General features: G+C 41.5%; 1 protein-coding gene across 2 annotated transcripts; it reads left to right on the forward strand.

Annotated features, from left to right (window-relative positions):
* Window positions 1-109: 109 nt before the first annotated feature.
* insyn2ab (inhibitory synaptic factor 2Ab) lies at window positions 110-24,489 on the forward strand. Of its 2 annotated transcripts, XM_069538887.1 has the most exons (6): window positions 110-387; window positions 595-757; window positions 7,893-9,057; window positions 12,975-13,046; window positions 22,616-23,066; window positions 23,219-24,489. In XM_069538887.1, exons 3-5 carry the CDS (start codon window positions 7,898-7,900, stop codon window positions 22,797-22,799), a joined length of 1,416 nt encoding a protein of 471 aa, XP_069394988.1. In that variant the 5' UTR covers window positions 110-387; window positions 595-757; window positions 7,893-7,897; the 3' UTR covers window positions 22,800-23,066; window positions 23,219-24,489. The 2 variants fall into 2 exon arrangements, with proteins under 2 accessions (XP_069394988.1, XP_019946421.1); XM_020090862.2 differs by lacking the exon at window positions 110-387 and having other exon boundaries at window positions 394-757.
* Window positions 24,490-24,861: the final 372 nt, after the last annotated feature.

Consider the following 24,861-nt stretch of genomic DNA (forward strand, 5'->3'; position numbering starts at 1 on the left):
CCAATTAAAAGCACAATGCATTATTATTTCACAGCTCCCCCTCTCTGCCATCTCCCGAAGCCCTTCAGATTATATAACGGCTCAGTGTCAACGCAGCCAGCCTGTGGAGGACAAGTTAAGGGGGTCTTCGCCGATGATGCAGCTCAGCGACTCTGGACTTTCCCCAGCAGCTTGCATGCTACCCCTCACTCCTCCTCCACCTCCTCCTCCTCATCCTCCTCTTTCCTCCCTTTGCCATATCCACCCACCCACCAGCCCACCTCCTCCCTCCCTTTCCTACACACACATACACACATAGCTACACTCAATCACGAATGCACAGGGATTGCAGCAGCAGCAGCACCGCGAGATGGAGATCTCCGCTGCGTGTGTGAGTGCCTGTTCCCGGTGAGTGCAGGGACAAGAGCGAATGAGTGTCAGTGATGCTTGAATGAGGTGTATGAGGGAGACAAGGGGGGGAGAGAGTGGAAGGCAGGAGAAGGGGGGATATCAGCGAGGACCCTGTGAGGTTTTTGAGGCAAATGTCTGTCTGCTTCTCTCCCTCTTTCATCTCGATAACCTGAATCTTTGCCGGATGTGCCACAACTACTCCAGCTGTCACTGCACCGGCTGCCTCGCTCTTGGTCCTCCCGCAGACTGTGAGAGCTGCTCCAGTGGCTGGACGGTACCCTGGCACCCACTGAATACATGGATGAACACTGGCTCTGCGGGGGATCTGTGTTTTCTCGTCCTTTGCACCTCTAATCTGTTTCTCAAGGTAAGAGTTATACTCCCCCCTTTTTTTCTGAGTTGCACACATATTCACAGGTACTGCAAAAGGAGTGTGTGTGTGTGTGTGTGTGGGGGGGGGGGGGGGGGGGGGGGGGTTGAGCTCATCTGTCTTTGCCAGAATTTTAATAAAATCAAAGTGGAATTCTGAAGCACCCATAGGTTATGATGAAATGCTGTCAAAGTGTTGCACACATGTGTGTATGATCCCTGCATGCATGAGATAAGGATAAATAAGGGAGGGGGCATTTCTGCATCCAAGCAGTAGCAGGTTTAATTACTAATCAGAAGACCAAGTCAAATGTTTTTCACCAGAATTAAGATGAGTGCTGGCTTGAAATGACTCTAAATAATGCACTAATCATAATGCGTGTCTTTGCAGCCCCTGACAGACGTGCAGCTTTTATCTGATGAGGCAGGGGCTGATTATCACGATTGCTCTACTTGAGAATTGCTTGATAGTAAGAATATTGATGACGCTCACCAACAAGACTATTGTATATTGTACTGTAATGGACTGTCAGAGAGATGATTGCTTATTGGAAAACACCTATCCTATTAAGTGGCGTAGATGACATGACATTCATATGCGGTGAGTGATGTGCTCCTCAAGGCTGAATTTGATAAAAGACAGATTCAGACTTATCATGACTAATGACATGTGTGATCATGGGAGGCTCTGGGGTACTGCATCACATACAGAGTACTTATATTTGCTCTCTGTCGCTGCTTCCCTCCCTCTCTCTCTGTCTTTCGCTGTCTCCCACACGTCATTCCTTGACTACCCAAATTCACAGGGAACACACAGGGTCCAGCTTTAAGGTGCAAACACACAGCGACCTCTTGATCTCATCATTATTTGCACTTGGTTAATCATCTTTTACATTTCGCCCAAGTTAATAATCACATCAACCTGATTACATGTGTATGCCCACAGCCCAATCTTGCATTAATCAATAAACTCATCAGGGTGATGCACTACAGATGTAAGCTGTGAAGAGATGAACATAGACACTGTCTTGCCTCTTAATTTAGACAAAAAGAAACCCACACTAGCAGCAGAGGGTGAGCATCACAAAAAAAAAGAAAAACCCAAAATGCCCTTCTGCATTTCAGCCTGTCCAAACTCTTCCCAAGGATCCATTTCACAGCCAGTGCTCTCATCCAGGCGATACATGGATGGGAGCTTTTTAAAACCTCCTACTCCTCCTATCCCCCCCATAACAAAAAGTGCTGCTCAGTGATAAATCTTTTAAGCCAATGTCATAAAGCAAACTTGCACAGGTGTAGCCTGCAGCCCGGATAGATACAGATAGCTCTGGATGACAGCTGGGGTTAGAAAGTGTGTGCGTGTGTGTGTGCGCTCAAAGGTGGCTGAGGCTGTTTTCAAAAGTTGAACTGAAGATAATGTAAAACTCTGGGCTCAGAAAGGGGTTTAGATTGTTGCTGTGAGAGAAGCCTGATGGTGCATTGAGAAAAAGATTACAGGAACACGGAGCATATAGGGGCCGAACCTATAGTACACTCACAGTACTGTACTGTTCGAATGCAAATGACTACACACACACTCACACACACATTTTATGGACGGGACAAAGGCGTTAGTATAGCGATATTGCGTCTTTTACATTGTGCTTATGAAGGCCTAGTTGGTGCAATGTCACACACTGTAATTTATGCAAACAGTGAGAAGATGGATACACTGCCAAGTTCCAATGCATACAGTAGAACACATGAGCTCAGCATCAACCTGTGTCATGACAAAGAGGAGCCAATACCTTGTTGTGTCACTGTAATGATGAGCTGTGGCATCCAAGAACGTGCCGGGTTTGCAATGTGAAGGTGGTGCAGTGGCGCTCACCATGTTTGTAGACACGGAGGCCACTGTAATGATATTACTTCATCATTAATGAGAGTGGCTAGACAGTGTTATCCTATGTAAATACTCTGCAGATGCACTTCAGTAATAATTGCGTTGATGCAGTTTGACAAGGATGTAAAGTGATCCATGCAAAGCTGCCTCTCTCTTTCTCTCTCTTTCTGCTTTGCGAAGGGGCATAAATCATGAGTCAGCAGTGTTGTAGACCTGAGATGGGATGGGAAAATGAATCCGGCCCACGAATTAACGTCCTTTACAAACAGCCACGATTCTACAGCATTGTGGTCAAAATAAATCAGTCATGATACCGTAGTTGCCATTTTTCTTTCTCTCTCTCCCCCTTTGCTCTCATACATGCAGCATTTTAGCGTGAAGAACTGAAGGGCAATTGGAACAGACAACGTGGTCTGCCAGGGTACATAAGGAGATTTCAGAGGATTACTTTTGCAATTTTAGAGTCAATGCATTATTCATAATCCTTTGGATGGCTGAGGCCAAATCAGGGAAGAACCTCAGGTCATTAGCAGAGATATAGTTTGCTTTGAGAAGAGGAGGAGGAGGGCTTGGAGGAGGAGGAGAAGAAAGAAGACAACTAGGCAGAGGAGATTCTCGCTCGAATGTGTGAATATGTGTCAGTCGCTCTCTCTTTCTCTCGCTGCCTTTCCTCTCACTCTCCCTCTCTCTGTGCGTATCTGACTTCCAACAATAATAAGTTGCTGAAGAGCTTTTTCTTGATTCCCTTTGTGTGAATTACCACTTAGCTGCTTTACATGCCGTACATGGCTGCATGAGAAATTGTATGCGCACAGAGGAGACTTCCTGCAGATGTGATTACCTTTTCAGTGGTGTGAGATTGGTATTCCTGGGTGTGAAATAGTATGATCCCATGTGAATCAGCCTCGAACAAATTCTTTTTATCCGTGGCACTGCGTCTGACAAACAACTTAGGCTGAAATCAAACTGCATACTAAGCTATGTTTCAGAACAAATACTACCCTGCAATAAAACTCAGCCGCTCCACATTCCAAAACAACTGTGTATAAACTCATGGCACAGCATTCCATATTGTTCACGTATAAAGAGATTGAGCTAATTGCTTGGTGTTTTGTTTTGCTGCCTGTCTCATCTGGCACTGAATGTGTTGCAGTGACTGAAGTGACACTAGAAGCTGTTGGCATGCAGATTTCTTCTCCCCCGGCATCAACAGGAAGCAAGATGAGACTTCGTTGACTCTAAATATATTCAATTTAATCAGTTAGCACTGAGGGTTAGGCTACAGTGGACAGTATACAAGGTGAAACATATGGCAGGAGTCCCAAGAAATACAACCTTGCATTTTTTTATCATAAGTCCTTGTCTGCAGCGTGTGTGTGTGTGTGTGTGTGTGTGTGTGTGTTTGTGTGTTCCTTACATTGCCAGCAAATGCCCTCTCTTTGAAAAAGGTGACAACTAAGCTGACACAGACCAATACTCGCACACTTTCTTTTTCTCTTTTCCTCACTCTCACAGTCACAAGACAAAAGCGACTCTACATGAAGATGGACGATGCGTCTCCACTTCCTCTTGTACAAAACGTAGGCAAAACTGTAACGTTCTTTGGAGCCAGTGCTCACAGAAGTTATAATGGTGTGGAGCCACAGTATTGAGATCCCGCCAATATACATACTGTACAATAGTGCGATAAGAGCTACCTTAAATCTCAGAAACCAACTTCGAGGAAAATGTATTTCACATGTACTTTGACTTTTTACCTTTTAGTTTAATGTCCCATCCACTAACATAGAGAAGGCCGGGCTTATGACCTAGACCACAGCCAGCCACCAGGGGGTAATCAAGATGATTTGGCTTCACTTCTGGGGAGCTGTCATGTCATCCATCTTAATATACAGTCTATGTTTAAGATATGCAAACGTGTAAAAATGTGCTCATGTGCATTTCCAGCTACACAATCTTAACCCATACAAAATAATGCAGAGTCATAGACAGTTTGCCATCATTGAAAAAGTATTTTACTTTTCCTCTACTTGTGACTTTCATACATTCAGTCATTACATTCCTGAAACTCTGCAGATAAAAATCAACTGCTCATTAGAAATTAACATCAGTCCACTCTACCAGTGCTTTTCCCTTCACATGACAGATGTGTAACTACAGTGAGGAAATGTCTCTTCAGTATAAATTTCCCCACCATAACAATCACAGTGATGGATTTACACTGTCTCTGAATGATAAAACATGATTACTTTCAGCGGCTTGCTTTGTGTGGTAATAAATGATTCATTGGAGTTTATTTATCGCATCCGTGTCTTGTCATATGAAAATGATTAACCAGCTCTTTCTGATCTTTCCTTTCAACCATATCAGACATCATTTCATTTCCTTGTGCTGCTTTATATATTTCAAGCACAAGCTTTGAAATGTGTTTCATCACGGATGAGACAGAAAATGCAATATTTCTCATTTGATCGTATGGACCTTAATTCTGAGCTCTTTGCATGGAGAGACTCTAAACCTACTTTGTTGTCTCATGAAAGACATTTTAACTCATATGTGTGATTCGAAGCTGCTCGTTGATTGGTTGCATAATCAATTTAAATCAAGTTATGACACTGGAAATAAAAAACACTCAAGTGATTGGAGCTATTTGGTATTACTAATTAAAAATTAAAGTTGTTAACTGCATGAGAAATTGATGTAAATGGCCATGCAGTGCAATATTTGTATGACACTGGTAACTTTAAATGAGATACATCTTATGAATGAAGAGCATCAATTGGCTCATTATAGTGTTACATTTACAAACACAAGAAATTATTTAAGTCTATAAATTATTTGTTGATCTTGGGTGTTTAAAAATATTCAAATTTATACAATTAAACTTCCGTTCAAACCACTGTTTTATAAACCATATGCTAAAACAGCTGTTGGAAAATATGCTGAACTCTTTTTGGAGACCGTAGCATTCTGAAGAGAAAAGTGTTTCTCATTTACGAAGATGTTTCATTATTCATGCACTTGCGGTTGAGTAATAAATGTATTTTTAACTGTTTGCATTTTTTTATAGTAAAAAGTTGTAACAGTCATTTGTGAACATTAAAGGTTTAAGGTCAGCTCAGCCACATGGAACAGATTTATGATGTCGTCCCAGAGTATGTACATAGTTTATATTTGGTGTCTGAGCTCCGACCTCGTCAGTCCACTCAGTGCAGCAGAGACCTGGGAGGGATGATAATAAATTTTCCTCTGGGGAGTTTAGAGTCAGAGCCCACAGGTGGTTACATGTGGAGGAGCTAAATATCAGCAATTATGGGGAGTCTATGTGTGGGCCACAGCTGCTGTGTGGTCATTTCCTCTGCTTTGGAACTCAGAGCACAAAGGGAATATATTATAGAGTAAACACCTTCTAGTCGACCAAGCACCAACCACCCCACAGCCATAACAGAACACCTTAAACCATTCCAATGAAAACAAAGTAGCTCCCCAAACTATAGTTTAAGTCCTAATATTGACAAGGCAATAACCACAAGTGTGTGGACAGGAGATCAGCATTTCACATGTAATTATGATGATATAAAGAAAAGTAAGTTGAACTGTCACATTAACCTATTTGTTTAAGCTGGAACATAAAGTATGGCTGAATATGAGCCATGTGGAAAAATTGTAAATATGTCTTTCCTGTGTGCAGCAAAGCAAGTGTGAATCATGTTTAAGGAAATAAATGTAATATGAACCATTTCTCTCGGAGAGGGAGGGAAATAAGCCACAAAACCAACTAAGCCCAAAACACTCATAATCCTGAAATGTGAGTATTATTTCACCATAACATGAATCAATAACATAAATGTGTCACAAGGCATTTGTTAAGTAATAGCCAAAAGAAAAATAATGTTTGCCACTCAAAGTTACTTTAGGTCACACACAGGTCTGTGGGAATTTGGGAACGATAAAACAAACAGCAGCTCTGTATTGTGTTGATATACAGGTCCATAATTTTAACTTAAAATATTATTTTAAAAAGTTTACATGCTCTACTATTGCTGCAGCTCCTCTTTTCAGCCTCTGTCTGTAACACTTGGCTCCTGTCTCTTTAAGCCCCGCCCCCCCCAATATAGTCCAGTCTGCTCTGATTGGCCAATTGGCCTACTCTGTTGTGATTGGTAAACCTTTTCCAGCAAATGTTGGAAAGCTCTGTTCGGGGCTTCCCCAGACAAGCCACTGGGCGTGCATAAATGATGACCATCGTGTCATATGACATCAAAATGAGGTATTATGCACAGTCAGATGTAAGTACATTCACAAATAACTTAGCAAAAATGGAGGAAAGAAAAACTAAACAGATGATAGCAGCACAAGTTAACACCAAAATTGTACCTTTAGCTTCAGGTGTTTATTTATAACAGTCAGTGAACTTGGATCCTGAATGTTGGCAGCAGCAGCAGCAGCAGCAAGAGGCATAGTAGAAACACAGTGAGGAGGCCTCACCGAAATATTCCTTAGGGAAATGCAGGGTGAATCAATCAGAAAAATGTTGAATGATCGATACCAAAGTTAAAGAAATGCATTCAAAAGGGTTGATGGTCCACGACTGTGTACATTAAAACAGAAGTAAGAAGTTAACTAAACTTCCAAGGTGCATTTCTGCAAAATACATCCAGTTCCTGATGCTGAATTTCTGTAGCATGCATCACTAATGCTGAGTGGACACTAAAGAATACAATGATTAAAAAAAAAAAAGATTCCACAAACTGCAGGTTGGATTAAATCCAAGGAAAATTTTTTGAATAGTTCTGCAACTATTTTTTGTTCTCATTAGCATCAGTAAAGCATTTTGAAACTGTTCCAACTCTGACTCATGCTTCTTTTCTGTTGCGATGGTGGCCATGGCTCCTGGGTATTGCAGTGTTTAAGAGCTGACTGCTATGCCAAATCTATTGGAGTGATTAAGTGGTGGTGTGCATAGCATAAATGTATGGGATAGTTGCATTATTCAGGAGAGAGGAACAAAAACTTCTGAAACACCCCAATCAGTAATTTGTGTGAGACACAACTGTATTTGAATACATAAATGGGGGAATGATTGATTACATATATATATATATAAAGTCCCCATATTTGAATTACGAATTTGGATCACAGATTTTATCAGAAGCTTATAATGTGTTTGCAAAATGTAAATTCAGTCCCAAAAGGAGAAAAGAATCAGGCAACACAAAGTCTCTGATTGTTCCTCTTTTATCTTTTACAGGAAATATGGTGAGCAAAGAGGACACCACATACGTTGTTTTTTCAAACTCAGATGACTCAGATTCAGAGACAGGCCAATCACACCTTGAAACGCAGTCCGGACCAGAATCAGGCAAGCCGCAGGTAAAGAAGAGAAACAAGGCCCTACAAGTGCGTTTTAAAGATATCTGTGAAGCTCAGAATGAGAATCGGGGGAGACACTCCAGATCCATTTCCTGCAAAGTGACTCACAGAAAATACATGACCATGCCTGCCAGACGCTCCATTCCAAATGTGACCAAGAGTACTGGTGTCCAGACCTCACCAGACCTCACTAAGCGATACAAGACTTTCCCTTTCGAGAGGAAAAAGGGACATACATTTAAACACACTGCTTTGGTGGAAGATTACAGAGGACAGAACAATGGATTTTTGAGTGATATAAAGACGACAGGAGAGGACGGACTACCTCTCGAAGAGTCGTCTAAGTACAAGGGTAAGATTGTGGGACAGACAAAAGCACTGCTTCACCACACTGATGACAGCAGTGATACAGAGGATTTGCTTTCCAGTGCCAACTGTGTTGATGGACCCTCATGCCCAGAATCGCATTTCTCTGAAGAGGGCCATCCAAGCAGCCCTCCTTCTAAAAGTGAACAAGAGTACCAGGTTTGTGGGACAAGGACCAAACACAAAGGATTACCCAAAGAAGGCGTGGATGCTGGCACGTCCTCAAAGCGACAGCTTGCTAACTCCGAGTTTTCACAGGAAAAGTCAAAAGGAATGGGCCCCGTTGCGTGGAACACCTTAACACAGGTGGAGTCTTTAGGAAGCCCCTCTATGAGCTGTAAGCGGAAAAAAGGCACACAGTTAAACAAACAGCAGTCACAGACACTTCCCCATAGTGCCAAATGTTCTGTACAGTCACAAGGGCAGTGTCGGACAAGACATGTGTCAGCCTCCTCTAAACTCCAGCAAACAGTCGGGGGTGATGAGGGCTTTCCTCTAGGAGACACGAGAGCCCCAGGCATGGGGAGCAGCCAGCAGATAATGCCCTTATCTGGAGACAAGGATATCAAAGCACAGCTGCAGGCCATGGAGAACCTCATCAGCTCGAGCCAGGAAACCATCAAGGTCCTACTTGGAGTTATTCAGGAGCTAGAGAAAGGCGAAGCACAGAGAGAGGGGTGAGTACAGTAAGATTTACAATGCCAACATTCAGGATAAAAAGCTATGGTCAAGAGGTTTATCTCTCAAAAAAGTTTGACTGTAACCTAGAGGTGGGATTTTAACCTCTGACTGAAGGTGTGTTTTTTTTGTTTTCCTCATCTTATTTTTATTTAGTGATTCAGTGATTTAAGTTCTCTGTCACTATGATGGACTTCAGTTGGGTTCCAGAGGAGCCTTGAATGAGGTCAGAGTAGATCCAAGGAGAGAAGGAGAAAAAAGCAAATGGAAGTGGGGGTGACACTGTGAGTGAGCATGGCGGCTGAATGACCCAAACTCAAATACTCGTGGACTGAAGAGGGTCCAAGGGTTTTCTCAGCTGCCTTGAAAACCTAGGGGAATGACCGCAAAGTTTTCATGTCTGCCTGCCAAACAGCCAACTACTTAATTAAGTTTCAATTCACTGTACGTGTAGATTTTATGACGAGCTTCCACTAGCCTGCGCTTCAAAACAATACAATGTGCCCATGTGTATGTGTCAGTCTTACCCCTAGATGCTCTCTATAGAGATGTGTGTTGGTGTGTGCTCAGCTGGTTGTGTTCCGAGAGTGGAATGTCGTCATCATTTTTTCACAAATATTAGCAAAATAACTGACGAGGTACATTTAGGCTTGAATTCTTCACTGCTTGAAAAAAGCACTGGTGGCAAAATCATGTTTTATGGATAAATATGATGTAATGGAACTTCCTGTATATAATATATAAAGAATATGTTTATCCACATCATTTTATCCATGGTCTGCATCAGCATGCTAACATACTCCCAGTCATAATGGAATAATGACGCTTTGTGGGAATGATGTTTTCTACTATAGCTACCATCTTAGTTTTGCATGTAAGCATGCTAACGTTTGCTGATTAGCACTGAACAGAAAGTATAGCTAAGGCTGATGGGAATGCTGAATCAGCATCTACATTAGATCAAAGTGTTTAAATTGCATCCTCTGGGTACCATGAATGCCTGATCCAAACTTCACAGCAATCCATACAGAAGCTGTCAATTAGATCTCTAGCTATTTCAATGAATATGTGAAAAGTCATAGTTTCACAAAGCCTAGCATGGCTAAAAATGTAGTGTTATATGATAACCAATCAACAATGTGTACTGGGGCTTTTCAAATACACTTCAATACGCATCTTTACTCTCTCTCTGTAATTTATTTATAAGACCAAGTGTCATATTCCATTAGGGACATACCTTTAAAGGAGAAAATGTATTGACATGCTTCATAAAGTCCCCGAGCCATGTCCAGAGTAAGATTCCTAAAGCAGTGTAATTCTAAGAATCGATGAACTCTATCTCTAAAACCCGTGGAAACACAAACCAAATTGTATTTAAGCCGTATCCACATCCAGTGGAGAACAAGGCACCCCAGTGTGGCTCTGTGGAAGTTGGTTTTAAAGGCCCAATTAGTGCAGCTTCATAACACATGCGCCTTCAAAATCCACAAAACTGTTACTATAACCATGCTATTGTGTTTTCACTGCATTGTGTTCCACTGGTGTTATTAGAGAAGTGCCTCCTTAAAATGACTGGAGAGTCAGAAGTCTTCTTTAAAACATTACAGTGAAACAAACCAAAAAGAAACTTTAAACCTGTCTGTTCTCACCAAGAATAAACACACGATGTCCACTGATTTTTATGGCACTGCTTTTAGCATACAGAGCACACCACTCCACGCCTAGGTTAATTCCCCATCTCATCATGTCAAAGCAGAGTTTTCCATTAATTATCAAGACTGTGGCAGCCCGCCATATTGTAATTTGTCCTGCCACAGTTTCATAATGAGCCAAATAAATCAATACACAACTCACAATAAGATAAGAGAACTTTAACATGGTGTTTTGCTCCTTTGTGCATTATATAGCTGTGTGCTATTTGCTGCATGCTCACTTGCGCTATTGCCCATAAAGCTGTTTGGCATGTGCACCCCTGCAATGCTTGATGTTTGGCTCTGTTTTACTCAATCCCAGCATAACTGAATATATCTTAAAACCACAACCAGTTTCTGTCTATAAAACAAACTCTAGTGTTCAGGGTTTTTATCTCAAGGTGGTTGTAAACGATAAGGCTTATTGGTCACAAAGAGAATATTAGTCTTTTGCACAACATCATATTTCATAGTAACACTAGTCTGACTTTATATGCATCACACATAAAAATGAAGCTCCAGAGTCATGCCACACTGATAGAATTGCCATAATCCTGTATATATACACAGTTGTATACAGATGTGAAGGTTTCTACTAATGCTTGTCAGGGAACTGAAGTGTACAGTAAATGTCCTCTGTGCTTTGTCTGTATACAAAGACAATGTGTTGGACATTGGATAACACGCAGCATTACCCCTTATATAAAACGTAGAATGTCACATGAGATCATGTGACCTGTCCTGACTGTAGCTTTTGTTCACACGTTATCAATCCGGCACAAAATACCAAGCAGCTCTCAGGCAGGCAGAGCTGCAGGCACGTACTGTAGGTGTGGACAGTGAGACCAGAATGATGAGGGCAGGACATAGCCCAGGACAGCTGACGTGGGCAAACAACACAGCAGTGCAACTGTGCCAGCAAACAGTCAGCTCAGAGAATGACTTTCAGAGGCAGCAGTTATTTGTTGTAATACGTGAGCTTGTTCTCTGTGACATTCTGGGCTTTTAATACAGTGCCACTGCAGTATATTGGGTCACGAACCCTGAATGAGAAAGAAAGGCTTTTTCTTTCAATGCTGAGTTAATGTAAAATCATAAATTAAGGTTAATGTGCTTTGATTATTAGTGCAAGGCTCTTTAAATTACAAGGATGTACACGATAAGCCCTGCAACGACGCAGCGCTGGTGTAGAACCTGTCTGCGCAGTGAGTTACTGTCCTTGCTCACAGCTGTTCAAAGACACTTCATTTGAGAACAGGGCAGGATGGATGAACTTGTTGACTTTGAGCCCCATTAGCATTCCCGATCCACAAAGAGGCTGCCCTGTCCCCCCCTCCACCGAGGTCACATCCCATGTCACGGTGACCGCTAAGGTCCAACCCCTCCACATGTCATCCATCAGGGTGAAGGGCTACGGTGACAGCAAGCAATTACATGTGCAGCTCTAACGCAGCCCCTCCCCTCGTCGCCCATACCACTGCAGCCTGCCATTGCATGCAGGGACACAAGCATGAATACCAATACGCACACCTGCCTGCTTATGTAAACTCAAGTGAGGAAGATTGAATGAAAAACGTCGACTGTTGGACCATCAAAAGCTGATGAGGGTTTCATGTGTCCCTTTTGATTTGTGCATACATAAGCGTCTGTTTTACCCAAGGAAATAGCTTGCAGTTGGTTCTTGTGGACATCCTTTGACAATATTATAACTATTAAACAGTACAGCAAACAGTCCCCAGGGGGAAATGTGCCTTTGCCGTACACAAAGAAGAAACAATTTGTCCTGTTAATTTTTATTCATTCTTGATGCTTATTATGTCTGTCACAAATTGATTTAGATGAAAATAATGAAGATGTAAAGTAAAGCCCAGATTGTAACAATATTGATTTTTCATTACACATGATTCATGCTGCATTTAGCTCCCACTAACCTATTGCCTATAGAATAGAGACACGTAACACCTTTCTAAACTATGGTTATGGCAAAACAAGGTAATCCTATTATGTAAAATAAGTAAGTCTACACACTTGATTAACCAAATCTGAGAGAACCGCAGGATCAGATCTCCTGCTGCATATTCACCTGTTAGGAATAAACAACACGGGGCTGAAAACCATCCTGAACAAATCTGGCTGTTCAATGCTCATGCCCCACAGCTGTTGATATGCAAAGCTCAAGCCTTTCTCTGGAGATTCCATAAATCTTTTCATCTGTCTTTTCACAGGCTCTCCTACCGAACAGGACAAGACACAGCAAATTGTGACACTTGTCGAAACAGCGCATGCATCATTTACAGGTGGGCCCCCTCCGTTTCACTGCCAGTGTCATTAATGCTGTTTTCCTATATGATGAAGTGCTTCAATGTGAAAGAGATGCTTACAAGAAGCGTCCAGTGCAGCATTGCTTTTCTATCCATTTACATTTGTGATGATTTAACCGAGGCATATTGCTGAAATGGTATTGCAGCGGTTAGCACTGTCAAATTACAGCAAGAAGGTTCCTGGTTTGAATCCTGGTTCGATGGGGGTCTCTCTGAGTGGAGTTTGCATGTTCTCCCTGTGTGTGGGGGGTGTTTCTCTGGGTACTCCAGCTTCCTCCCACAGTCCAAAGACATGCAGATTGGGGTTAGGTTAATTTGAAACTATAAATTGACCCTAGGTGAGAATGTTAGTCTTTATGGTTGAGCCTCAAGGAACAAGCTGTATAGATAATGGATAGGATGGATGGATGTGTCTAAAAATGTTGAATAAATGAAAAAAGTGACTAGAAGTCAAAAGAGAAGAGTCAGGAATATGATTATCTGCTACAGTTTGACATAAAATAAATATTACTTCCAATTTCATTTGCAAGGGTTTCTGTGGAGTGCGTCACATCACTGACAGACTTAAATATCAACGGGAAGTTAATTAGATGAATTACAAATTACCTTGTCACAGAGAATATGATGAGTTATGACTTACATCCCATAAAACATGTCAAATATCTGGTTAGTTCTGTGCCCTCGTGCAAATCCCAGTCAGCATTGCTCTCATTTATTTGATCGTCAGTTTACAAGACACTGTATTCCTGTCAAAAGGCACAACAACTCTGTGAGGTGCAAGGGTTCTCGTATGTTCCTGAGCTGACAAATGGCAGAGAAGCAGGTGGGAAATCCACTCAAGCTGTAACCTTGTGTCATTTGTCACTTCAATCCAAAAGCTACTACTACTGCAGAATCCCTGCGTTGCCTTGTGACCTAAAATAGGAAATAGACAGTAGCTTTGAAAATACTCTCAGGCTCAGAAACACACTGTGCAATGGAACCTCTTACTTGTTTTCACGTGGACTTGAGTGACAGCAACTTAAAAATGCAAAATCACAAATTAGAGATGTAATATTTTCACAGTGTATCATTTTTGTTTTCTATTTTCTATTCTTTTAGGCACAAATAAAATTCCCATATGTTTCAAGTCTTTTGCATGAGTCAGCATTTCTCCACATCGGGAAATAAACTTGAATGTTGTTGTAATCAAGTAATCAAAAATACAAACTGAAAGCAAATATGATATAGACAAGGAAAATCCCCACACTCCAACAGCTGCTTCTAATGAAACTTGCTGTCCAGGGGAAACCCAGCAGTGTTACATCAACTATAATTAAGTGTTTTCTCTCATTTATCCCAGTGGCTATTATGCCTCATTGACCACCTCCCGTGGCTTGCTTTGCTCCGGCAAGATGTTCCTTGGCATCTGAATTCATGTCAGGTCATTCCTTAATTCAGTCAGTATGGCTATGCTCATGTGACAAAGACTTGATAAAGCCGGCAAGCTTCAGGGGAAAAGTGCAACAGATTAAGAATAAGAGCATGAAAATGTTCTTACATCAGATCCAATATGACAATAAACCTCAGACTGGAGATTTTGAAGACATGTCCTCTGATCCGGGCTACACACTATTCAAGTCATGCTTGGATGATGTCAGATTCTGACGTGACACGCCTGCTTGCAAGATGCATGAAAAAAGGAGCTTTGTTCTCATGTCAGTCAGGGTAGAACCGAAAATAAAAACAAAGGACTTTATTACATCAATACAGCTTCAAAACATAACAGGATGAAAACATAACAGCTACTCTCGAACTCCTCCCACACCAGTGCACAGAAGAGAGCAGGACTGTGGTCAATAAAACTGGAGAGTAGACTCAAGCTCCGTCAGAATGAACCCGAGTTTCTATCAGAGAATCAGGTTCTACTATCAAAGGGAAGCAAGAATGGAAAACTTGGCTTGAATCATTTTGATAAGGCAAATAAAGATCTCAACAACAGCAAATGATTTGCCCTGATTCTTCTATTTAACAGAGATGATATGTTGGCAGCAGCTATAGTTTTAAAGCTATTGCTCACCCGACCTGTTGTCTGACTAACTAGATCCTTCAAATCTTGAGTACCTAGTCATCCGCCAAGACTCTCGATGTACTCAATGTTGGACTAAATTATGTTTTTAATAGATGGACCTCACCTAAAATGGAGGTGGGGAACCTTTCTTCCTAACAAGAGACATTTTATAATATCCTCTGAGAGTCATGTTTAATTACTGAACACACATTCCACTTGCCTCTCTAATTAGATGGCTAAAACTGCTTTGCTTTGGTGAGGCAGCTGATCTCAGATGATGATGATGATGATGATGACGACAGCACCCCCAGCTGTTTTTGGCTTTAACAACTTGTTCAAACAATCCTCAGTGCCATACGCGGCTTGCAAAGACAACAATTCCTCCTTCATAGCAAACAGCAGGGATCCCAAGCACAAAAGTGGTTAGTTGAGTGGTATTTGCTTTATCTGTTTTTTCAATACAGACCAGAGGAAAAAACTTGGAAAGTTCTTGCAGTGGTAAATCTGGGACAAGCTGTTTACCTCTAACCTCCAATACATTCAGCTATTTTTACACATTCTTTAACTGTTGGAGTATTCGAGGCCGAAAACAGTATCTGCATTGTCATTGTCCCTCCTTAAGTAGAATAAGCTAAGCATTGGCCTATGTCAGTCTCAAGGACTTGAACGATGCATCGTGTAAGACAGATGGCCAGACATGAAACCACTTTAAGCAGTAAACAACATTAGACCTGATTTGGGCTGGACACAAGAAAATCATATTGAAACTTGATTGTTCCCATTTTGAAGTTGAGTTAAAGCAGATAAACCTAAAAGTATTTTTTTTAATCACCTCTTTTAATCTTGTGGCTGATCTATTTTTTGTGGTGTGCCTCAAGATTCAGTCATGGGACCCAGTCTTTTCTCTGCATTTCTGAATATGCCACTATTATAACACCTATCTGCTAACATATGCAAATGATACACTGCTCTGTATCTCGCCCAATGATCTGAGCTTTGTTCATAATGGCATAAAGCCTCTCAGACATTTGAGATCGGGTGATGCAAAACATTTCCTCGGTTGAACACGGTTTACAGGCCTTTCTACAGATATCTATATCTATCTATATAGATAGATATATAAATAATTTACATTGTAGACAAAGTAATAAACATGTCCTCATCCTCCAGTTAGGCAAGTTATTGCTAAAGTTAACACAGTAGCTTCTGTCAACAGGCCAATAAACAAATTGGTGCAATTTGGTTCTTTACTTTTTGCTAAATCCTGATGACAAAAAAATAATCAGAAGAAAAAATCAACACACACAGGTGAACAAATAACCTCCTCAGGAGAGGTAATAAACCTGACCTGAAAATTGCTGCAGGGCGTTCCAAGCAACAACATTGAATGGTAAATAATTCAGGTTTCTGACTTTATGGAGCTTAAAATAAGAAAATTTGGTCTGTTACAAATTTACAATATCAACACACAATTTATCGTGGACAATTCAAGCAGTTTCCAATGTTAGAAGGTTAATTACACTCTGCACTGTTTATAGTTAAAGTGATTCTAATTTTATCTATATTATCATGAATCGTGCAAGATCACAAATGTGCACCTAAACAAGAGGCATTTTATTCCGTGTTCATCTTCCTAAGTCTCATTTATAGGGACATAACTATCTCTGCTCTGTGTGTGTGTGTGTGTGTGTGTGTGTGAGTGTGTTCTTCGATTTGTTTCCCTATTGATCAAACAGGACTTGATTTGTTTCATAGCTTTAACCATCACTGTAACATGAGGATATTTAGAACTATATAAATAAACGGCCATGAGGCTGTGAACGATGTTGTGTGTGCCATGTACTTTTTTATTGTATCTATAGTTTTACTGCAGATAAATGGCATAATGGAGTACATTGGGTTTCACTAAACTGAGAGGGCAACATTATAGATGTAACAGTAATGCAATTTGTAAGACTGATGCAAGAAGCGCACCGCATAGAGAAAGAAGTCCTAAAGCGTACAGTCAAGTTTCTCTTTTTTTATGTCACTGATCATATTTAGATAAAACAAAGTGGGCCAACCCTGTGAATCAGTGACTTAATTAACAAACTCTGAACAACTCCTGACGGCAAAAGACGTCCCTTCAGTTTATTTTCACTAAACCACAGCATGTGGTGCAATGACAAAATCCCAATGAAGATGGATTCTGCAGAGTAATAATAAAGTGGAAGATTGTCATTTCGTCCGTGCTCTCGGTCATTAAACAGTTGTTGATTTCATTTCAACCAACTGGTTTTTAACAGTCACTGGATCGAGAGGAGCGGTGGTTGGCAGGCAGGGTAGTAATCCATCATGGTTCTATCTATCTCTGCCAAAGCAGTTGTCATAAATATCTTAAATTCTGCAAATAGTGCTGTTTAGTATTCTTCTGCAAAACCCTGCAGCTCAAATCTTCCTTTAGCATTTTGTTTTATTGTCTCCTCTCTTTATGTCTCTGCTCTTTATTTCCGATTTACTTTTTACTGTTTAACTGTCGCATAAAGCAACCTCATTACTCAAACAGCTGTATGTTCTCATCACCAGCATTCCTGTTATTATAAAACACCTATTAATCTGTAGGTCACTGCTGATAGGGCAAAAGTAATAACCTTGCAGGACAAACTATTCCCTGAGACAGATCAATAGGGAGGACAGAGTACAGTGAGGCAAATTAGAACAACTTAAGTCAGGACCAAAGAACCAATTACCCCTCGAGGTTAGACAGCAAAAGCAAACCAAGATTAGCAGCTCGTGAGATGAAGCCCTTAATTTCACAGCAGACCAACATCCCCTAGGTCCGATAAATTTGGGAGTGTAGCTGCAACTGAGCTCAGGTAGTCAATCTGTGGGTGTTATCCAGACTTCAGCTCTGCCCTGACAGGCTCCACAGCATACTGCAGCATGTCATACATCACTGCAACAAATAGGGCGTACATATGGTGGGGGGGAAAAAGGGGGAGAGAGGCTGAATGTATAGGCGATAAATTCAAGCAAGAGGGATAATGATACTGTCCATCACGTCAAGGGGGGAAAGGATTCGCTAAAAGGGTATCTTCACCCATTTTGCAAAAGAGAAACCCACCTATCTCTATAGCAGTATCTCTCAATGCAGATGGTTTAGGGTTTGACTGCTCACATTTGTGACAGACACTGTTTGGTGAAAAAGAAAGTGATGAATAATTACTTGATTATTATGTTTGAATATATCATCAATATTCCATGTTAAAGAACACAGTCTGATTTTCATTCATGTCAGCATTACATCCACAATGTCATACATCCCATGTTCGCCCCAAGATTTTAAATCCCAAACCCTGAAACAGTTCTGTCAGGAACATTATGTCTTGATTTACCCATTTGTTGCAAATGGGGATACAGTTATGATTGGTGTAGAAGGCTCCATTCCTTGGATGTTCCCTGGATTAGCCGAGCAGCGTGCTAAGATAAAACAGGGAACATGTGCAGAACCCCCTGTTGGGTGTAGCAGGTAATGTGCCTTTGTTTAGGATGAATATCGTTTACCACGACCGTGTTTGGTGGAAGCTGGGGTGGTGGAGGAGGATGAGGTCGTATTTAAAGGAACCGCTTTGGTGAGAGAATGAGCTGTGATTGGTGGGTGGCTGACGAGCTACCGTAACCTATCTGTAGCTGACAGCTCAGCACATGACTCCGTGTCCTGCATGAACTAACGCAAAGCTTCATTTAAGTGCACAATGCTACTGTGGAATACAAAGTTTTCTTTGTAATTATACAAAAGCTTCAACTCCTTGTTATTTTTTTCATCTAATTTACAACACCCAAGGCCGGAGCAGTAGCTGACTGCTTTGTGTTGATGCTGCAACATGCTGGGAAAACTCCAGTAGGGTGTGATAATATGATTTTGATGTTATAGTTGTCAACTAGTGATGCGTGGATTGCAGTTATACCTGTTTACATGCGGTTGAGCCGAAGGTCGGGTGGGTAATGTAAAAATGAACATGTTAATAGCAGATGGGTTCGGGTAGGTGAAATAGGCCTCATACATCATTAATGTGGAAAATATGAATTGCGTTGTCTAAAATGTGAACCACATATTTTAACCTTAGTTTTTCCTCATGCATGATTTAGCAGACTACTCTCTCGGAGAACCAGGTTGAGGGTCCTTTCCAGTCTTGAGCGGCAATGTGCAAAGAAGATCCAGGAGAAAATGATATAAGATATAATAATACAATTAAAAAATTAATAGGAAGGACAGAAAAGTTCTGTGTGAGAGTTTAATTAACAAATAATCTGCCGATGAAGACTGAAGGATGACCTGGTGTCCACTTCACGTCTCCTTGCTACACTCATCTACACTACATGTGTTTTTCAAACAAGATTAGCAAGAGCATCAGTTGCAAATTAAACGTGGCCCACCACCGAGTCAGCGTGGAGAACAGCAGGAGGCCTAGTCTAACACAGCAGCTCAGATCAAAGGATTCAAGTATTTTATTTCTATAACGCTGTGTTGAATTTGAATCAAAGTATATAACGCAGTGTTTCCAATTCCAAACTAACAATGACTTTGAGAATGTTCGGTTCTGGGGAAAGGCGACGGCAATGAAACATAATGAGACGCAAGGAGCTAATTAGTGTTCGTGTCCCACACTGAGATGGCGAAGCGGTGGTGGTTTTTGGTGAAGAGTTGTCAAGATTGCCCATTCTGTTTTGGTCTCATTAATGAAAGAATGTTGTGTTTCTCGGTGTGTCTGTGGAGCAGAAAGCCATGTAATAGTCAACGGAAATGGCTTTTAAATTTGATAGGCATGACGGGGGAAGAATTTCTAGATCTGATTTACATAACCTGTGGGAAGTTTATGCTTCGACTGTTGCCTGTCAGCAGAAGAAGTAACTGTCACTCTCTGGTGGTTTAATCTACCTCGCCCCATCATGTAGTTAGAAAGATGTTACACTATACCAGGCCTCAGCCACTCATCTTGTCAAGTGCAGACTTTGAACTGTGAACGGCCGAAGGGGAAATCACGGGTGGGGAGGTGACTTTGCAATGAAATGTGGAGGAAGAAGAGTAGAATAGCACAACACACACTGCTGAATGAATGGTGTGTGCTGTGCTAAAAAAGACCCTCACAGCAGCAAATCCCTCCCAGGAGCAACAAGCATTGAACGGTGCTCAGCGCACCACAACCAGAGACAAACAAACGGCTCGCCACTGATCACAGCAACAGCTACTCCCGCTGCATCACTAAAAAGATGATTAATCTGCTTTGCTGAATGCCCCAGAAAAACATCCCTGTCTACCTCCGCTGTGAATCTGTTTTTGTGCCGAGATGATCTTAGATATAGAGCTATTGTTTGCTGAAGCACCTGCTCCCTCAGCGCCACCCGCATCGTACAGTGCCGCCTTTGGCTTCCCACCGAGGCACTTGTCCACAGCGTGAAGAAGCTGCAGTGATCTGCCAAGTGATTAATTGCTTAATAATTGCTGAGGCTATTCTATGTTGCACAGTGCCGCTGCTGTGATTGTGCTTTCTGTCAAATCGACGTTATTTAAAGAGGTCTTGTAAAAGACACAAAGATTTTAACATAAAACAAAAGATACAAATAGAGATTAAAGAAACCCAGGAGGAAATGAGTCGATTAATAATAAGAATAAGATAAGTGGCTGCAGTTCTGCAGAGATACAGGCTTATGTGTATGAAACTGACTTTTTCATTGTCATATATTCATCATTCAGCAGACCTGCAAGTTCTAGCTTTCATCTCGAGTGGAAATAAGAAAAAGAAAGTGCACAAGAAAATGAAGAAGGAGCGAAGCACAATGCAACAAGAGGATTTCCCCCTGGTTTTAATAGAGCTGTGTTCTTAACTGACACTTATCTAACGGCTGAGGACAGTTCCCAGGATTCATTATGTCACTTTGAGTGTGTGGCATATCCTTCAGCGAACTAATTACACTGCCCATCACAGCGGCAACCGTATCAGACCCAGCTTTGTACTTTGACGCCCATTTGTCCGCCTGCAGACAAGGAGAGGACTGGTTTGACCTTGACATGTCAGATGTCATCACTTTTGGCAGCTTCAGTTCAATTCTTCAGTTCTTCAGTCCCCCCCCCCCCCTGTAAGTCGTAGTCGTCACTGTGCTTTTGAAATGTAGTGTGTAATGTTGCCGAGTGAGGAAGAGAAGAAAATCCAAAATGCCTCAAACCAGAGTGAAACTGAAAATCTTTAACAGGTCAGATTTTTTCAGGGGTGTCAATCGAGCAGAGCAGATGATATGCTTTGAGAATTTACAGCATACCGCAGGAATAAATACATTAACATAGTGCTAGAAATCAATAGCAATAAAAGGAAAGGAGATGGTGTATAATAGTGCATTTATCCCACGCTTGAATACAGGCAGTTAATCAAGGTCTGCTTGGCCTAACAATGGTTTCACTTGGATGGGATTTAGCCCTCACATATATCGCAGGCCCGAGAGATTTAATCAGAGAGAGAGTTCAGCTACGTTGCCAGAGCAAAATCAGACAATGACCAGGCCAGGATTACACTGACGACTGATGTCAGGAGCAACCCACATTCAGCTTCTCTCTCTTTTTTTAATACAAATATAATCTATGCAGGAAAAGCCCTTTGACTGCATGCATAAAAAATACTGGGGGGATGCAAAGGAAGTCTATAACTCGCAGGACTCTGAAATATGGATGTGCGCCACAGGAGATATGTGCTGCCAGGGTGTGTGAACCATTGCCTCCCTCCCAGCCTCCATCTGGACTTCATTGGATTACCAGCACAAAAAATAAGTAAAAACCTGAGTCATAAATGCTAAAAAATGTACATGATGTTGGTGTTGGTCAATAAATGTGAAGTCTAATCAAATCCTAGCATGGATTTTTAGGTTTATAGCTAACTTTTAAGGCTCCCTCTGGATTTGCATGTAAGAAAATGTGTGTTCTTTTGAGACCACATGTGCCCGGTCGTAACCTGAGGTCCTCAGCGAAAATCCATCATCCCATTCTCCCCCTCGATGGAAATTTTAAATTTTAATTCTTCAGCCTTTCAATGTGCCTAAATTGTTGTTGATTGATTGTTGTTGCCGTTATTATTGTTATCACAGCTTGTCTTATTGTTTTTTTATGAAAAGCACTTTGGATAAACATTGTTTCAAGTGCTATATAATTGAAGCTTAAGTGGAAGTTGAAGAGACGCTTCTTATCCTCTTTTAAATCTCTCTTAAAGTCTCTTTTCCATCAAGAGCCATGAATTATCCTCCAAGAAATCAACACAAATGTTGAAAAACAATATTCGCAACACTCCTGGACCCCACAGTTATTGGGTTTTTCCCTTCACCCATAGTGCATCCTTCCACCAGGTTTTGCTGTAATCCATCCTGTGGGATTCTGTGTAATGCTGCTAACTGATAGACGAACAAACAACAAAGCAAACACAACCTCTTTTACAGAGGTAATATTCTCAAATTCTACGTGTTTATGTTTCAGTGTGGAGCTGGACTTCAAGCTGCAGGAGGACAAGCTCCAGCCCTTGATAAAGAGACTGTGCCCCCTGGACAGCCCACAGTGCCCTGCCCTGCCTTACTCCAACGAAGTGTTCACTTCCACCCCGAAACGCAAGTCCAAGACAGAGTCCAAAAAGCACGCTCGCTGGAAACGCTGGTTCCTTTGAATCAAACATGAAGGCTTTGGAAAACTGCCTTTTTATCGGGCACATTAATACCCCTGTTATTCTCTAAACGGATCAGCGGAATATTCGGAGGGAGCAATCAACCCATGAGGACGGATAACGACGGACACCGGTTCATTTTAGTTGAGACTGCATGTCCAGTCAGCTGAGGGGACAGCAGAGACATAAAAGAAAAACATTTTAATTCTGTCAAACCTTTTTCTGGCATGTGTGCTGGAGAGGTCTCGACACACACCTGAGGAAAACTAGGTGAGCTTAAGGATATTTGTACATGTATTTTTTTAAAGCTGCGCAACGACGGATGTTATTTATATTCTGGGTTTAATGCACCTCTCACTTTATGTTCATGTGGTTTTATTGCAACCTCCAATGCAATGCACTTTTGGTCTCTCTCCCTTCAGAGCATATTGCTTGGCAACGAGAGGAGGCGCCATGTGGAGGGCCTTTTATGAGTGAAGCTATAATCTTTGAATGGACATCCGCCCGACCTCCGGCAAAGCACAAACATTTGACTATTGACAGGAACATGCGTAAAAAGACTGAAACAGAGCACAGTACATGACAGTGTGCTGCTGCTGTTCTTATAACCCCGTCTCCTCTCCCCCTGATCCGTTCACATCCTGCTTAGTTTGTGCATCTGACTGAACATCTGCCTGCTTTTGTTAATAACCCCTGTCTCCTCCCCCTCTCACTCTATCCCTCCCTTTATCTCCCTCCATCCCTTGTTCCGTCTCACTGTGCTAAAACTGTGTCTCTCCCTTTTCTGTTGGCTACACTAACACATTATTTTCAGAATCCATATTTTGATATATAATTTTTTTTTAGCAAAGTAGGCCCCTCCTCTTTAAGCAGGCCCTGAAGAAAATGTCTTCTGGGTTACAGATTTTTTAAAGCAGCGTATACAGTATAATGTTTTGACTACTTCTAAGGCAGAGTATTTTCTATGATAATGTAAATGATGTTTTTCTTTCCTTTTCTTTATTTTGAAAGTTTGAACTATATAAAGTAAAGGCTATTTTAACATTTCTCCATGAGTCCATAAAGAGTTTGCCTTGCCTCTCAGTCATTTACTGTGTCACAGCAACGCTCTGGAACTTAGTCTATTTTAAGTCCATTTATCGCTCATCCAGTTGGCATTTAATTTAACATTCAAAGTGCTGTATTGTTATATTGATTTATCTTGCCATTCATCTGCAAGTCCCATCTTGTAAAATTAAATAACTTTCTCTTCTTTTTTTTTCCTTCACCACAGAAAACAAGAACACCACACACCTGTCTGCCAACCCACACAAACACCTGTGCACTGAACTTGCACAAGTAGAAGGGCTATACACAGGGCTAAAGGACCACTGTAGCAATCGTAACAGCTGAGAAAACATGTAGCCACCAGCTTTGATTCAAAAACACAAAACAACAAATGATGTAGCAAAGACACTGAACTTGCACGCTGTTGCAAAGGAATTATTTAGTAGATTCTTGAAGTTTATGACAGCTGCATTACTGTTTCTTGTTTCACACACTGGCCTCCCATTCTCAGATCACGCAGTAGGCTACATTATTCAGGTCATTTCCATGCTATTATCTGTACCCTGAGAAAGTGCAATTTAGCGATTATGTGCAATATTATGCATTTTTCTACTGTTTCTACATCATTAAAACATTTTCAACTGAAGGTGATTTGCTCTTCTCCTGTGTCCACTGAGTGCTAGAAGCTTTGTGCAGTGTGGCAACAGCCGGAGCTGCGAACTGTCCACGTTTTACATCTTTTGTGCTTTAGTGGAGCAGAGTTGGACCATGACCAGAGCTCAGCAGCAGCAGCAGTGCAGTGCAGCTCTGTTCTCTCCTCTCTTCTAATGTGATTACTTCTCAACCTCCAAGTGACGACTGGGAGGTGGGTGGGGGTTGCAGTCGATCAAACTGAGCGACCTGATCCCACGTCTGTCTGTTCATCTGTCTCCCCTGATAACTCCCACTGTGTCTGTCTCTGTCATTCTCCTCAGTTGATTCGCCTTTGCTTTTATTTCACCAGGCCTCCACCATTTCA

This window comes from Paralichthys olivaceus, chromosome 14 (genome assembly GCF_024713975.1).
Source record: "Paralichthys olivaceus isolate ysfri-2021 chromosome 14, ASM2471397v2, whole genome shotgun sequence".
Taxonomy (NCBI): domain Eukaryota; kingdom Metazoa; phylum Chordata; class Actinopteri; order Pleuronectiformes; family Paralichthyidae; genus Paralichthys; species Paralichthys olivaceus.

Excerpts from the sequence above, each read along its gene's own strand:
- insyn2ab (XM_069538887.1), top strand. The coding sequence starts at position 7,898 with ATGGTGAGCAAAGAGGACACCACATACGTTGTTTTTTCAAACTCAGAT. Across the intron at positions 9,058-12,974 it reads GGCGAAGCACAGAGAGAGGG|GCTCTCCTACCGAACAGGAC; the intron begins GTGAGTACAGTA and ends GTCTTTTCACAG. Across the intron at positions 13,047-22,615 it reads AGCGCATGCATCATTTACAG|TGTGGAGCTGGACTTCAAGC; the intron begins GTGGGCCCCCTC and ends TTTATGTTTCAG.